The sequence below is a fragment of the Hyalella azteca genome, unplaced genomic scaffold (genome assembly GCF_000764305.2).
Source record: "Hyalella azteca isolate HAZT.00-mixed unplaced genomic scaffold, Hazt_2.0.2 contig9964, whole genome shotgun sequence".
Classification (NCBI taxonomy): domain Eukaryota; kingdom Metazoa; phylum Arthropoda; class Malacostraca; order Amphipoda; family Hyalellidae; genus Hyalella; species Hyalella azteca.
Window position 1 is genome coordinate 42,642 of NW_025940020.1, and position 17,484 is coordinate 60,125.

The window sequence follows — 17,484 nt, forward strand, 5'->3', positions numbered from 1 at the left end:
TTTAATTCCAAGGCTATGAAGCAAAATATTCACAGTATTTTCATAGTTGAAGTGACTCCCGAAAAATTCCATTAAATTACGTTCCATACAATTATCGTTTCTTTAAAGCCAAGTGATCAATAAACCCATAATGGTTTATTGATTAAAAATTAATGTCACATATTATGGTCAATGCCATTAAATTATTATATTTGCTTAATTCACTTCAAGATAATTAACTTCAAAGTCATAGATGCAATCATCATTTGCAAAGTTGAGGTTGGGTTCACAACGTCTCACCCGATGGAGCGAACTGCAGTTTCAGCGTTTAAACGCTCAGATTTTTTCGTACGCGTTCTGATTCTCGGTAGCGCCATTCAGCGATCCCATACCTCGGTCGCTGCCGACGACTTGAAGCTCAGAAAGAAACGACGGCTGCGAAAAAGAAAAAATTATCACCAAGTTGGCGGGTCTCAAAAATTCTGCTTATAATGAACTTCTTGGAATTCTATCGGACGTGAAAAGAAGCTTTGTGACGTCGGCTTTCTTTACGGTTACCCTGTTGGTTTGCGGGAATTTAAACAACAATGAGAAACCTTAAATAATTTTTACGTTCGGAGTCAAAGATGGTAGCTATATGAAATTTAAAAAATTGTTAATAAAGATGCATTTTAGTTAGAAAAACAATCATTACGCCAAATTTATCGTGATAAATAGGCTCCTTCTCTCAGATTTGATTAAAATAATATGATTTTAAAGATAACACTCAAGTAGAAGACAAAGTGTAGAAGTGTTTACATCATAAATGCTGTTCCTATTTCCAAGTCAACGGTGCTGGATGCTACTTTGCATTTAAAGTCAAACTGTGTGATGGTAAATGAGTTCTAAAATTAAACGTCAAAAGTGAAGATCTAAAATTAAATACAGTTACTTTTTATAACGTTGAATTGGTATTGGTGATGACGATCCATTAATATCTTAGCCAGGGGTGATTAAGGAGACATGATACAGCGTCCAACATGAGCGGTGCGGTAGACATGATACAGCGCCCAACATGAGCGGTGTAGTAGACGATACAGCGCACAACACGAGCGGTGCGGGTAGACATGATACAGCGCTAACATGAGCGGTGCAGTAGACATGATACAGCGCTAACATGAGCGGTGCAGTAGACATGATACAGCGCCCCACATGAGCCATGCGGTATACATGTTACAGTGTCCAGCATGATCGGCATGGTTCACATGATACAAGCATGATGTTATCACGCTGGGCCAAGTTTCGTGTGCACGCTAATTAAGGTGAGTGCACGCTCTCTGAATGCCTCTATGACTCACCGGTCGGTACGAGTATCGAGTTTATGACGTGATACCAGCAAGCAAGAAACGTTTAACATGTCATCGATCCTCGTTGAAGTGACTGTAGTTCTAGGGATCTCTGCCTTACGTCACTCTTGGCTGCTCACGCACGCTTGAGGCGGACTTTCATTTTTAGTCACGACATTGTGAGGCAATTCCAGAGTTACGTGAATTTACCCGAACTCGCTGCTCATTATAGACTGTAAAGTTTCGTAAGACATTGAATTAAGGTCCATGTACATAGGATAAATGATCCTCGCCATTAAATGTAAACTTCTACAGTTTTATTGAGATTCATTTATTTGTCGATCTGCCAATTTCCTCGTCATTTGTAGATTCCTATCTCATTCGAATTAAGCTGCAGCTGACACATTACTTTGAATACATGGATAATGAAGCACGTTCAATTACTGTTAAACCATTTAATTTTGTTTGCTGTAATTGAATCATTTCGATAAACCCAAGTAAGTATTTAAACCGTGATACTTAAATTCTAGGTCCAAACTCCGTAGATTTTTTACAGAAATACAATTGATTGTTCAGAACGGATCCAGAATGAGATTGGTAGCATAGTTTATGCGGGTAATTGACAGAATTATAAATACTAAGCACATTACTCACGCTCCAGGGTTTTTGTGGTTAAAGCAGTACGTGCTGATTGAGATGCTAGCTGCTCTGGCAACCGACCGACCACAGGGCTTAAGTATAGGTTTTTTCGTTATATTATATTACTTATTTCTTTCAATATTATTATATATGAAATAATTTCATTATATTTGATTACATATAACATTATTATGATGATACAATATTATATTATTATTTTATAAAGTTTAAAATGATTATTTTGATTATGATTACGATATATTATGATTATCCCATATTTATATGACTTTCCAGTTTCGGAGCCCGCAATCATACGTGATTCCAAAATTCCAAAGGCATCACTTTAAAGTTATTTACATTAAGAAATCAGTGAGAAGTCGTTGACGGGAATCAGTTGAGGTTTCCAGTGAAGAGCCCTCAGTCCATTTCAGGCCAGACCATGCATCTTCAACAGATACATCGTTATGTAAAAACTTTTGACAATAGCTTGATTTTACAACTTATTTGGCAACAGGCAATGTTAATGGCAATATTCTTACAACAATATGAAACAAACAAATTATTGACTTTTGTTCATTCGAACTCATTTCTCCCCATTGGTTTCTTATTAGTGATTACAAGATAGTATGCGACTAAAGAGGTTCAAACTTAAATCATTTATTATTGTAAGACTCGATAGTAATTCACTTCACAATTGAGAAAGCAGCTACGAGGTAAAAAAATGAAACACAATAACTCTACATTGTTATGCATTAATATGATTCATTTGAACGATACAATTTGTGAAATCAGAGGCAATCAAATTGTCAGAGATTTTGGTATCGAAATTTCATGTTTTTACCGAAATCGAAATTTCGATTTGGTATCGAAATTTCGATACCAAAATCGAAATTTCATTGCTGACGGCGAGTTGCTGGGGTCACCCAGGTTCGGCCAGCCGTACTTATAGTACTTTAACGTGGGCCACAACAAAGGCTTGCAATAAAAGATACTTCAGAAACCACTCTCTTGAATATGTAGTTCCAAAACTCTCTTTAAGGAAAAAGAACAAAGAATAAATAACCAGAACTAACATATAAACGAACAAAAGACAAAGTATGAACAAACCTTCTCATGAATAAATTAATCTATTTTTACAGAATATAATAGAATAAAGAACATCTCGGAACAACCACTAATAATTATTGTAAAACCTAGGAAAAAACAAATAACCAAGTTTTAACACACCTTGACATTGTGGGTTCAAATGCGAAACAGGCTAGGACGGACTATAACCTACGAATCTAACTTCCGCATTTCTAAACTGAAAACTAAAATTACAAAAATACAAATTATTAAAATACTAAATTCTAATTCCCTAACATTGCCCCCCTCAAGTGCAATAACATTGCACTTTAAAACAATCGGACACTGAACAGTTGAGATACTGTAGGTACAATATATACAATTAGGTGACATTTATTTACTTCTATACAATAAAATACTCTTTATTAAGCCAGCAAATGAAATATAGACAAGAACAGGGCTAGAGATCAACGTATCACGTACAAGTATCACAAGAACGTATCACGCACAGGCAAAATACATATGTTTTATTTATTATTTGTACAAAATCCAAATATACTAAATTCTAATAACCTAACAGAGTAGAGGAGTCGAATCTTCGTAATTATTCTGTTTGGTTTTAATTTAATGAAAACCTTGCAGGTGGGAACTAAATAGTAATGTATATTTTCTGGCATTCGTTCTCTCAATTAAGAAGTTATTTCACAAGCGTCATAAGCGAGCTCCAGTATTATTGAAGCATCCAATCTAACACAACAGCTGGGATGGTTAATTTGGGATGGAAGTTAAGAGATCGTAAGTTCATCAGCCAATCATTGACGGCCTTTCAAGCAAAATCCACCAATCATAGACAAGAAAATAGAGCGTAAGTACTTACGTTCACTATACTTTCAAAAAAGTTAAGAGATCGTAAGTTCATCAGCCAATCATTGACGGCCTTTCAAGCAAAATCCACCAATCATAGACAAGAAAATAGAGCGTAAGTGTTTACGTTAACTTAGCGAGTTTTGAATGTATGGCCCCTGGTAAGTTATTGTTCACGCTATTTTATCGAGTAAGTAAAGAAAAACAGTCTTAATCGAAAAGCGGCCGTTGTGAATAATCATTTCGTGGTGAATTTAGTTTTTTATATTAATCCATTGATTTACATTTAATATTGTAGCAATACACAATGATTATGAAATTATTTTTATAAAATGTGGTGAAAAGCCTACAATATCGTTGCATGTTTTACTATCTCGGTCACGATGATTAGAAAATTTCTCCGCCAAAAAATTACGAACGTTTTTCACCTCCTCTGTACAGGTTAATCAGGTTTCTTGCAAGCTCGCGAAGAAACAGCTGCTAAAATTTAGCCTCACAGATTTCTTTGAAATCTCGATGTCTGCAATCGATGTCCGCCTGACCAATGACTTGCACAAATTCCGCTAATACTCCAGCGTCCGATGGTCAGGTCTCGCGTAGGCAGCCTACGTAGGCCGTAGGCCGGTCAACTGCAGCCGTCGATGGGGAGGAGTCTCAGGCAACCGAGTCTATATAAAGCGGTTCGTAGGAGTCAACGTCCCATTGCAGTCGTCGCTCTGGTCGTGGTCGCAAAGCAGGTGCTTGTGTCCTACCTGAACTCCTCTCTAACGGTACATGTCTAGGGAAGTACGATTACTCGAGTGTTATAGGTATAGTTTGGCCCAAGTTTTTTCTTTGTACTAGTTCGATTGTAGACCAGACAGTGGATTTTATTAGCAATCATATTGTTCGTTTTTTTAAATGAGTCGAAAGATATTTTCTTTCGCTGTCGTTTACAGATCGAAAAATTTTAGGTGCCATTGTAACCAAACCCGCGTCATATACAAAACTTGTAACACTGAGTCAGAATGGAATCAATACCAGCAGGATTTTTTAAAATAACCGATATTTTAATAATATATTCGAAGAATAAACCCATGCACCTGCATATAATTTGCCACCAATCATTATGAAAAATTACGTCAGTCATTCTTGAGTTAGACAGCATTGAATTTTAATCGGAGGAGTAAATAGAGGAAGATCTAAAAGAACCCGATAAATTTAATACGTTTCTCCGTCATAAGAAAGATTGTGCATGTCTTTGTGTCTTTCTATAGCATTTAGCAGATTCAAATTCAATGTTCTAGAAATCCTGTACTCTCATATTTGTGTGCTGATTCGAAATGTCACCTTCGTGGACCTTCTTACAAGTTATCCTCGTGCTATGGCCGTTGATTTTTTTTATGACGAGGCAGATTTTTAACATTGGCTCTCTCATATGATTTTCTTTGCTATGATTTCTGTATACCGACAAAATTGAGAATAATAAGATTGACTTTGCTAGAGCTACTGCATTGCTAGAATATTTTTTGTTGTGATATTGAGCCCCAAACAATACGTATCGTGATTATAATACGTTCTTAATTGTAATTGAAGCTACAGCAAATACATAAAAGCGTACTCTGTTCCCAAAAATTCTGCTTGAGACGTTTTCGCTTGTACTTAAACTGAAGATTTGGTATCGACGAGGCGGTCTGTCAGAGATGAGATATGGTTCAGTCAGGCATGTATATTGAATTCATGGATTTTTATTTCCGGTTTTTGAAACTTTTGCCTCTGCTGCCCCAGGATCTCGCCAACAACAGCACGATGGTGAGCGTACAGAAGGTGCCGGTGAGCGTGAGCGCAGTGTTGGTGCTGAGCGTGGTGCTCAGTCTGCTCAGCGGAACGCTCGTGGACGCTCGACCGGAGCCAGCACAGCTCGTCGCAATGGCGGATGCTCTAAAATATCTACACCAGCTGGACAAATATTACTCTCAGGTGGCACGGCCAAGGTAAGGTCAACTGCTTGCATAAAATTATAAGCCCCTGATGACCGAATGTGGAGGCGAGAGACGTAAAATTGTTAGAGAAACGTTAGTTACAATTTTAAAAATGCCGTTTGTGAGTGCATCGAAACCAGGAAAATTTCGCTGGAGCATAAAATCTTGAATAATGTTTTTAAGGTACCGGGAATATTTAGAACTTGGATTATCACGATGAAATGCTAACTTGCGTTTGCCATTAATTAAATGGGTAGTTTTATTCGCACGATGTATGTCATTAACATTGTTTATTAAATATTCATGCGTGGAAGCGTGACAGGATAAGCAGAAAAAATATTTAGTTGATTTTCCGAGTCCAGAGAAGCGCAAAATAATATTTTCAATTGAAAGGTTAAATTTTCATCCTTGCGTGACTTCGACAGTGATTTGTAAAATTTCTCACTCGATGGCGAACTAGCATTATTCTTCTTGATCATTCTTATCCTCATGAGGCTCAGAGATCACTCCTAATTAGTCGGCTCAGAGATCACTAATAAGCCAGGCTCAGAGATCATTTCGAACTAGCCAGGCTAAGAGATTGATGTTGTTTTAAACACAGTTGGTCGACCGTCGGGTTCACTAGGTTCGCTAAGTAGTTTTTTATTCCGAAGATTATTTACCAAACAATATTGCAGATGGGTGGAACGATATCGTTTTGCAAATAAATTTTGCTTTAGCAAAATTTTGTTTTGCTTGAGCTAAGATTTTTCGTATTTTTTGAACAATGAAAAAAGTCAAAAGACAAAAAGCCTTTAGCAACAGATTTAAATACTGGAAAACGTGTGCTGAGCGACAGCGCAAGCTTTGCAAGAATATTTTATCACTCAATTATAACGATAGAAATATCTCATTTTATCTAATAAATTTGCAATGTAACAGTAATAAAATCAGCTATCTGACACAGTAAACATTCACAGTTTGTTTTAGCGTTGTCTTCCGCTGACTGTAATAGCATATTTAGCTTAACTTTTTAACCTTAACCCTTAACCATTAACTAAACCTTAGCAGCCCATTTAGCTTAATTTAGATTAAACGATCACATGTTCCTATTACCGACAAAGCTGGAGCTTGAAATTTAGAATTTTGTTCATGCATACGTGATCGAATGTTTTATACGTAATTCCTGGCTCAATTCACTAATAAGTTTGCTATTAAAATGAGGGACTCCTGCTACCGGTGCCAGGTTCTGTATCTAGTGACTGCTTCTTACAGCCAACGATGCCTTCGATGCCATATTTTGCAACCACATTAATTCGTTCAATTGGCAAGAATGAAATTTAATGGCGGGCGTGCGATTTTCCTGTGGGAAATGCAATTGATTTTAACTTTCGGCACAACCGACCGCGCGAGCAACCAGCTAACTGCATCAAATTGGCTTTATTTTACTTGACGTAACGTAAGAAATAATAACCTAACACTTACTTCGTATTAAAATTCATTTCGTGGGACTGGCGAAGCCAAGCGCAACAGAAAGCCTTGACTGCTGAAAAAAAAAATTTTTTCATTAGTGAGTAGCGAATTTTCAGAGTAGTTAAGAATGTTATTTATAGTGATTAGTGGAAACGAAGCGCTGTGATTATGCGTTTTAGGATATAATATGCAAACTCATAAAATGTTTGTTCTAACGCAGCCAAAAAGAAATAGGATTTTGAAGACAATCAGCCGCGAATAGACTAATTATTATCGCACGCCAGCCTGAGAAACATGCTTTATGATGCTATTCTCGATGATTTGAACAATGCTAGGTCAATCATTTTCCCGATTTGACAACGGAATTTTAAATTTTGAGATTTTGTTATTCTAAAAGAAGCTAGGCCAATTTAAGAAACTAATCCATGAGTCATTCTTTTGAGCCTCATCGATTAACGATGGACGTCTTCGATACTTTCCTGAAAATCTATTCAAACTTTTATTTATTTTTTTTAGTTCTTTCCTATATGGTCAATCGAAGCTACTGCGCTCCACACGTCTCTGTCACAACATAAGCTTAAATATTAAGTGAGCATTAGAAGAACATACTCTGTAATTTATGTTAATTGAGCGATATAAATATCCATTTTCAGCATTCTTTTGAGTAATTGTCTTCCGAGTAATTGTCTTAAAATTTTAAACAAAATAATAATATAAGAAAATATACTGTATAATATAACATACAGTGTATATAATATATATTTCTTATATGTTATAAGAAAATGTATACTTCTCCTACTGTTAATCAAAGATGAGTACAAAAACTCGTCAGCTTTATGTGCCTACAATGTACAGTAGATGAGCGTTCTCATCCGAGCTGTTAGATCGATTTCCTCCCACGCTAATATTGCATTCTATCTCCCGTAATTTTTCAATTTTTCTCGTGAAAGACCGGACCGTCCTTTAATCATGCCTGAAGCAGCGAAGCGCACTATCACAAACTCTACGGCAACCGTTTGCCAGGGTTCGTCCCCGCGGCCACAATAGCGGTGCCTCGAAGTGACACATCAGCCAACAGAATGATGAGCTTCCGAGTAACTGGAAATATTCTCAGAATTGTGCCACGCCATTTGTGTTCTTTATGCTAAGAAGTTGAATAAAGACTATCCGAGTAATCAAACTAACAGACAATACTGGCGGCCAATACTTGTGGCTTAAAACGTGCAGCGCACAGCAGTAGATTAATTTTTAGATGATAAAAAGGTGTAAACTTTTGGAAATGTTCATATCGCTGCATTGATTCAGCGTCAATAAAAAATTATTTATCGTATATGTTCGCAAAAATCAATGTGAACAAATAGTACAATAGTGTCTTAATAACCAAACTTTGACCTTGTCAACGGTATGATGGTTTTTGTTGACATGGTATGATGGTTTGTACCAGGCTGCGTCTATATTGAATTCCATAAAGATCATCCTACGCGGCAAAGACTATTAGTTTTGGTCCCACGTACATCACATCACGACGAGGAAGAGTACGAGGGTCACGCGATTGTGGGTTCAGTAAAGGCAGGAACTTCACTTAAGATATGAAGAGCCAGCGTCGTCTTCAATGGCGTGCAGGAGCGACCGACAGCAGCACGGCAATAGTTACAGAGCAATTATAATAATTGATATTATGATTCTTCTATTAATTTATACTGAGCTTATCTTTTACCCTGAACCGCGTGGTAACACTAACGTAAAAACGTAGAAGGCAATTCTCTCCTCAATTAAAACTGGGATGGCCTTTTTACTGTAGAAAGTGTAGTAATTACTGTGGAAAATAACTCTCGCCATACTATAATGTGTACTGAACTTTCCCCGGGCACACTGCATGGCATGGACACGATTCAACAAATGAGTTCAACTTGAAAAAAACGATGTGCGTGTTTATTAGCAGCTATTTTTAGCGCATTTTCTCATTTATGAAAAAAAACGCTATTGTGCTAGTCATGTCCGTCCGTCTGTCTGTCCGTCCGTGACTTCACGTTTTCGTCGACGAGAAAATGCGCTCTCTGTCACTCACTGCAGTGATGACTGAGTTTTATTTTTTACAGTACATTGAATTGGTATAGAAATTTCGGGATTGATTTATGAAGAACTTATAATTACGATAAACAAACTGGTAAAATTGTTAACTATAAGTACCTGCTTCGGCAGTACAGATACTAAAATTGGACCGATACAGAGAAGACTATCATGGCTCCTGCGCAACGATGACACGCATATATTGACATAAACATAATGTGAGCGATTACCATGTTGACATTCGTCCATCCTTATTATGCGACGTCCTAAACATGAACCTTATTGCGCTTTGTTTACTAGACGCAATATCATCGTCAGAACTAAGTCAACAACAGAATCGGAAAATGTATCATCGTCGTCAATTATTATGAGAATTTTTCTGTTGTTCCCGACCATTTTTTCAAGCGTCATTGATACCAGCTGCTGGGAGGTTATTCAGGATAACCTGCAGAGGGAGGTATGTTCATAACATAAACATATCGATCTGTGCACCTGTAAGCAACATGCACAGTTAGAACTCCCGTCATGATCACAGCTACCAAGTATAGTTCTGCTGCTCCAATTGAACGCGGGAAATCATACGGGCGATGTCGCCATGTGCTTTCCTTGCGCCACGCGTTCATGGCGCGTTCATTGGACGCAGCAACTGCAGCTCAATATGTTATTTATCAGCCGCAGGAAAAATACACAAAGCTTTAGTAATTTCCAAAAATTACATCTACCGGATATGCTACAAAAAAGTATTAGAAGTTGTTTAGAGCTAATAATAAATATGTGAGTGATACGAACTCTGCCTCATGAGAGCGAAATGTTTGTTAATAATTCAATTTGCAACGGCGGGACAAAAAAATGATCTATTTTAATTATGACATTTTTACGCAATATGTTGTCATTAAAACTCAAAATTGAATCGGTAATATTTTCATGATATGCCAAATGACACAAACCAGTTACACAATATGGTTTAACAAATGAAATCTGCGCAAGTAGGAAATAAATTTTCGCGAAGAATGGTAATTGAATTTCTAGATCAGTCTTCACTGATCTAAATTTTAGGAAAAATTTTAAGATTGATAATTCGTGCTCTCGGAGATAGTCCGAACAAAATGAAAATATCATTTATAATGAACATATTTAATCACACACGTTAATTGACTTCCAACCACTCATGTCCAATATCTTGCCATGAGTAATGAAGCTCCTTACAAGGAACATGATCAATATTAATTATAATAATGCTAGGGATTAGGAAGCAATTGCAGGTGAATTTGCATTACAGCCACGAAAGATAAAACCCAAGGCTGTGGCGCCTGATCGATCACGTCTCCAGTTGCCTTCTCCTAACCTCGTATTTAGCAGCGACGAAGACATCTCGATTTATTGAGAATTATGTGTAACTTGTGGACAATTGCATCGCGTGAGCATTGTATAGGTGTTCTATGAGCATTATGAGTTCATAGCGTAATGAGCAATAGCAATATATACGCATTATATTTGCGTGTATAGACATATTGGCTTTGTATGAGCTCTTTATGCGCCTTGTACGTGCATAATATGCACATTTTTTATGCATTGTGAATGCATTCACGGTTGTGAGACGCATGTTCGTGAGCCCCTTGAGACGTACAGGACCATCCTTCTATTCTGTTCGTTATTTGAGTGCAAAAAAAAAACATATCAACGCGAATTTAACAATATGTAATATTATATGCAATATAATATTTCAAATCGATTATATGCAATATATAATCAATGTGCATTGATGACAAGTGACTTGAAATTGCAAACTAAAACCGGGCTGTTCGATTCTCTTCTGTTTTGTTTACCCACTTGAAATAAAGCAAATATATAATATAATATAATGGATAAAAATATTAATATTTCAAATTCTTGAAACATTATTTTCATATCCCAAAATAAAGTCTTGCGCAACCTCCTCAGCTTCGTTTCATGCTTCTTGAAGTATCGATATTATTTACTCCAAGAAATGAATACATTAAACGAGCTATAACAATCTACCGAGTACCGATTTAAAATGGTGCTCAAATTTCAATTAGGCAAAGATTTTATAAATTCTTTCACGGGTAAACTAACCGGCAACTAATGTGATCAAAATCCTGCTTTAAATTCAACCATAAATGAGGACAATGATGGAGCAGTAACCTTTTTATTTCAGGGCTTACAATCTCCGAGCAAACAATTAATAATGACGTTTACAGTAGACATTATTATAAAAAGATGAACGGTGCAAATTACCATAAAATAAACTCGACGCATTATATACGAGTTGCTGAGCCAGTATCTTCCTTACAAACGATCGCGTGTTTTTAGAAGTGACTCCTTTATGCCGTCATAACGTATCCTGGATACTGCGTCACTAAAGACGCCTGCATGCTGGCCAAATTGAAACTGGTCCAGTTCTGCAGGCGGGGCACCGATTTACTTAGAACTTAATTGCGAACAAAATGCAAGTAAAAGTCCGTCTCTTTTAATAAAATGGGATTTTCTTTACTTTTTTACCTTTGTCTGATAAATTATTAGATTATTTGAGGTGCGAGAGATTATTCAACTTTAATTATTTGATTCCAGCAAAAATATGAGTTACGGATGACAACGCGCCGGATTCTTGTGCTGAGTCCCTTCGTTTTTTTTTCGTATTTGGGCTATGAAAATTTTTTAGTTTGATGCACTGGATGGCAGAGTGGCTAAGATCACCAAGATTGGAGCACAGAGTTGCGAATTCGAAACCCGCAACTGGTTGTGAAAATTCTTATTAAAATTGGTAATGTGCCAGGGCCGGTGGATAATCAGTGACAAGGAAACGGGCCTATTCAAAGCTGACACCACCATGCTATTTTTTATGTATCAGCATTATTATCTTTACCATTTTGACACTAGTGCTAACGAACGAAAATAATTTGTTGATAACATTTTTTAAGTGGATAATTTTTTACAATGTGCTTTTTTTAATGTTCAATTTTTGGATTGCAATACAGATTTTTCTTATGGTGATTTATGATCATACGAAGCTCTTTTTCCTCGATTTTTTCAAATTTTTTTGCGTTTATGATAATTTTTGATGTCGGCGCAGCACTCGGTCCGCCCCAGGGTCTATGGTGACAGCACACGATATGGAGGAGACCCTGCGACGCTACCTCCAGTTGCAAGACCTCGGAAAATTTTATGTAAATAAGGCACGGCCTCGGTGAGTCACTACGCGTTCCATAAATGATTCAATTCATTGATATCTTGGTTTTGGCTGTTAATCTCCAGTGAACATGGAGCCGCACCTCTGGTTATCTCACGGTTGAAATGCATGGGTGATTCTACCATTTCTACTACGAGTTCTTTTGCACGAAATAGATTCTTCCTTTTAACGCAACGACTGAAAATGTTTGAAATTTTAATAAGAAATAAAAACTAATCGAACACATATTCCTGCTTACTTCTCACAACATATGACTTCTCGCCGCTTATCAATTGTCACTATAGATAAGGACGGAGATAAATAATTCATTTGTTTATTGGCAGCAACGCACTGGCCATAATAAGGGTGAAGAGCAGTAATTACTTGGGCCAGTCGTAGGACTGATTTTAAATTTTCATCTATTACAGTGTGGATGCTTTGCTGTAAAACTCAATCTCATTCTTTGATGATAATATCTTGGGTCACTCAATTCATTGATTATTTTTGTTTGACGTTCAAAAACGACTCATGGAGTTAACATTTTCATACTTCGGAACATTCCAAAATCTTCATAATTTGGATGCATGAGTAACTCTTGTTTTCTTCTTTGAGTAATTCAACTCTCCCAATGGTTAACCTTTGCCAACTGACATAAATCTTCAGATAATTTAAATCCAATTTCCGTATCATGCGCGAATGTTACTAAGCACGAATAGTATTCTAGTAGCTTAAATTAGTTTATTATATATTGTTACCAAGTAGATTTCATATTATTTTGTTTATAAAACTATTAAATAATTTAATTAGAATCGTCGATTTCATGTCAGTAGCGATTTGACGTGTTCAGCTTTTGACATTAACTGCAGTTTTGGAATACTTTGTATGCATGTTTTCTGGTTATCTGTCTTTGTATTCAAATTTTAAACCTAGATTTGGTCGAATTGCGTAACTTTAACCTATCGCCCGGTAACATTGAACTCTATCAAAATTTCGACGCATGTACTTATCCTTTGTTTCTTTTTTATTTATTATTAAAATATCTTTTAATAAATGAAATCCTTTATTTACTTTTTTCATCTTATTTCTCTGCAAAAAGTAGAAAACTCTAGAAATCTGCACGGCGTTGCTCACCTCTAGCATCACACCCTATACGAATGTTAAAGTCTTTCCGGTTTCCGAAGACGCATTTTAATGAAATTTTTCTTCTTTCTCCAACATCACTGGACCTCTCAATATCTTTGAATAGAAACAAAACAGATCTTGTCAGAATTTAATCTATTTCTAAGTAATGCCCTGGACATCATTTAGATGTTTCTATGCGTGCACATATGAGACTTGATCGCTTCATCTCAATACTCCCAAAGGCACTAATGTACCTTGCTTGCACTCTATAGCCCATATTCTCCGATCTCATCACAAAATATTTCGTCTTCTAACGGCTTCACAGGTTGCTTTCTCCTAATATTTAGGCAAATATATTGACAAAGAAAATTTTTCATGAGATTGACTTCAGAGATAACTCGTTTCTTCCCCGGCGCACTCCGTGGCGCATTCGACTTGCTCCCAACGTCTTCCTCCATATGCCAGGGATATTCATCTTAAACTGATGAAGGGATGCATGTAAAGACATGTATAAAAGTTAAATTCCGGAATATCATAATGCCAAACAATTCGCCTAACATTTATTTAATTATCTGAAATTAAGAGTCTGGATGGGACCGCTGCGTAATTCTTACCAGGACCGAGGTCCGCCAGTTGTGTCCACATGTCATGTATATGTAAATATTTCATTTGTGTAATGACATCTTTTACATAGGAATATCATATATACAGTCATGTTATATATGCAGTCATGTTATCATATATGCAGTCATGTCAACACAATCTTGCTAGCTGCCAAAAACACACCTATGTAATCGAGCCTGAAGGCTTCAAATTGCGCACTTTTCCGTTCATTTCGTTCAGTGTGAGTGAGTACTCTGAATAGTTGTGTACAAAGAGTTGTATGTTGGTGTCATTTGGCAGCACTTGTTCCTTCATACAAGTTCGATTGAAGACCTGAGGATGTAAATTATAAATAATTTTCTTGTTCGGTTTCTCAAGTAGTCGAACGCTATTTTTCGCTCGAGCGGGCATAGATCGAAAATTTCCAAAAGACATTTAAATATCTTGACGACATTTTGAATGATCACTAATCATTGTCAAATAATGTGAAGGTTTTGCAACGCTTAAATTTTGTGATTTAGAAGTAACTGAAGAGCAAAATTAGGTATTAAGAATACCACTCGAAAATTATTAACTAAAATTACGCCGAAAATAATTTCAAAATCCAGACGAATCTAGTAGTTAGTAAATTGATAGCGGGAGACCCATCCTTTAATGAGGGCTTCAGCTATCGCCAGTCTTGAAGCGTCGGAGGGCTTCAGCTATCGCCAGTCTTGAAGCGTCGGGGCATCGCATGATGATGCTGGTGCAGGCTTGGGGCATCGCATGATGATGCTGACTCCGTCATGCGGTTCGTTGGTCTTCCGGACATGGGGTGGCAAGGGACGTAGTCACTGTTAACCGAGCTCCTTTCTTCATAATGAGCAATATTACTCCAAAATATCATCATTATATTAAAAAGTCTTTTGGAAAACTGCTTCTTCATCTGTCCAGGCCAGGAAAAAATATCGTTCGACTATTTGGGAAAACGAACACACAAAATGTTGTGTGGGTTGTGTGAGAGTATATGTATTTTTAACAGTTATTTTCTTCAAACAGATTCGGCAAGAGATCGGAATCGACCCAGGGACCATCAGAACAAGCGTTGGTAAGACTTAAATACAAAACAATGTCGAACCGTAACGAAATATACGGTAACATAGGAATTGTACTCGGACTCTTCCTCCGTTCAAATAAACATTGGGTTGTTTGATTATTAACGTGTCGTCTCCTAGGCTAAATGATGTAGTTCCAAAATAAATTATTCGTAGTGTTAAAGGGGAAACAAATTATTACAAAAATCAGGATTAATCCGATTATAAAAAAATCCGATTACAAAAAAACTGAATGGGCAAAACTACAGACAAATTGAAAATTGGAGCACAGTTGGAAAGCTATGATGTGGAGAATCGAAAAACTCGTAAAAATAATTTCCGAAACAACGTATCTGCAGATCAAGCAAGAGTTTAGGATATTTTCCCTTCCGAGATCATTCCGTTAGTCCAGTTAAATGAAATTGCACCGAGGTTCCATCACTTCATGAAATAATTCAACACAGTGCAAAATTTACGTTTTAATTGTCTAAATTTTTTTTTGATAGAAAATAAATCATCTTATCATTCATTTTAAAAATCAAGAATTTGCTTGTGAAGTGTAGATAATTAAAACATTCGAAAAATTACATTTGATTGCTTGTTATATTGCTATTAAAATCAATTTTAGCAATCAATAGCAATCTATTAAATCAATTGATTTAATTAAATCAATTGATTTGGCAATCAATTAAATCAAATTTATTGGCATCGTCCCAATCGAATTGAAACATACAAAAATCATCCACATGCAACGAGGAAAGAGACACGTACCTATTCATCCGTTATAAAAGATCATGTAATTGTAAGCAATTTAAGTTTACATAGGTTCGTGGGCGTAATTCTACCTTTTTCTCTCTCAAGACTTTCTCCAATAATAACATCGAAATCTATGATGTTCCAAATTCACAGAACATCAACTTGAAGCCAGCTATATGTGTGTTTTTTTTAATTTAAATGCCATCATCTTCAACCTCTCGTGGAAAAATTAGACTATAAATGTAAAAGAAAATGCTCGTGAGCAGTAAAATCATGAACTCAAGAGATGAGCATAAACGTAAAAACATAATATATTGTTCCATGAGTAAAAACCTAATAAATTATTTTATTCCATGCGCAGTGGGAGGCGAGTGCGAGACTACTGGACTCGTACGGCGAGCAGCGCTGAGGCGGCAGATGGTGTGATGTTCCGGTGGTGCCAAAACCTTCACGACCAAAGGGCATGTGCCCTGACTCCGCACTGAAAAAACCCTTCGTTCTTCAGAGTAAACAGCGAAAATATTTATCTACATTTCGAGTATAACTTTCAAATTTAGTATTAATATAGACAAATAACATGGTGCTAGAAACCATCACAGTAATACCGGAGTCTGGAATGAGGGAATTGGAGCTGGTACAACTGAGCAATCAATTCAGCCATTATGCCCCAACGTCAATAAAGAGAATAAAGAAATAGAATTATTTGAATTCCTAGACTAGTACTAAAATTCAGCTCGCTAAAGGCAAACGAATGAGTTTTTTTTTAAAAGCGTGAAAATTCTAGCAGTGTCGAATTTAAATGGATATACACCGAGAAATTGTCAAAATACAACGAAAATTTTATAACCAATTTCAAAAAATAATTGAATTTTACAGCACGTGTATTTGTTTTATTTACTCAGTTGTATTCAAATGATATGAAACGCATTACCAACATCGCATTTACATAGTGGAGCAGCGGACTGTAAACCGAGTCTTTAGAAGCGCTGCAATACAAAATCAAACCATCGCATTGCATTCTTCACCTTGTGTTCATCAAAGAAAGAAGCAAGCAGTGATTGAATAATGTTCACATCCTAACCATAATTTCAACTAGAAATTTGCCATGAAACTGGAACCCTTGACAAAATATATTTCTTTGCCCTTTCCAAGTAAAACCGATTTGGCAGATATTTATTATTCTCCTTTGAATTGTGTTGTAACATGAGCGATAACGTCACACAAAAATACAACCCCACAACTGCCCTGCCTACACAACAACTTGACCCCACAACTGCCCTGCCCGGGGTTCTTAACCCCTCAATCCTGGGGCTCGATAGAGGGGTTAAGAACCTCGGGGTCCAGCCAAGAACCCCACGCCCCCCAGGACCACGCCTCTCGTTGGTTGA

The 17,484-nt window shown here is 36.7% G+C and overlaps 1 protein-coding gene and 1 non-coding gene across 3 annotated transcripts; both read left to right on the forward strand.

Moving 5' to 3' along the window:
• The first annotated feature begins 4,584 nt into the window (after positions 1–4,584).
• On the forward strand, positions 4,585–17,264 carry LOC108665158 (neuropeptide F). 2 transcript variants are annotated; one of them, XM_018151883.2, is made up of 5 exons: positions 4,585–4,642; positions 5,640–5,845; positions 12,447–12,560; positions 15,306–15,354; positions 16,458–17,264. In XM_018151883.2, exons 2-5 carry the CDS (start codon positions 5,661–5,663, stop codon positions 16,503–16,505), a joined length of 396 nt encoding a protein of 131 aa, XP_018007372.1. In that variant the 5' UTR covers positions 4,585–4,642; positions 5,640–5,660; the 3' UTR covers positions 16,506–17,264. The 2 variants fall into 2 exon arrangements, with proteins under 2 accessions (XP_018007372.1, XP_047738188.1); XM_047882232.1 differs by lacking the exon at positions 12,447–12,560.
• LOC125178468 lies at positions 9,472–9,577 on the forward strand. The gene has a single exon (XR_007156912.1). It is a non-coding gene; the product is annotated as a U6 spliceosomal RNA (small nuclear RNA).
• Positions 17,265–17,484: the final 220 nt, after the last annotated feature.

What these genes read in the sequence shown, in the direction of transcription:
- LOC108665158 (XM_018151883.2), top strand. Translation starts at nt 5,661, where the DNA reads ATGGTGAGCGTACAGAAGGTGCCGGTGAGCGTGAGCGCAGTGTTGGTG. An exon ending in TCTCAGGTGGCACGGCCAAG is followed by an intron (nt 5,846 to 12,446) that starts GTAAGGTCAACT and finishes ATGTCGGCGCAG; the next exon opens with CACTCGGTCCGCCCCAGGGT. An exon ending in GTAAATAAGGCACGGCCTCG is followed by an intron (nt 12,561 to 15,305) that starts GTGAGTCACTAC and finishes TTCTTCAAACAG; the next exon opens with ATTCGGCAAGAGATCGGAAT.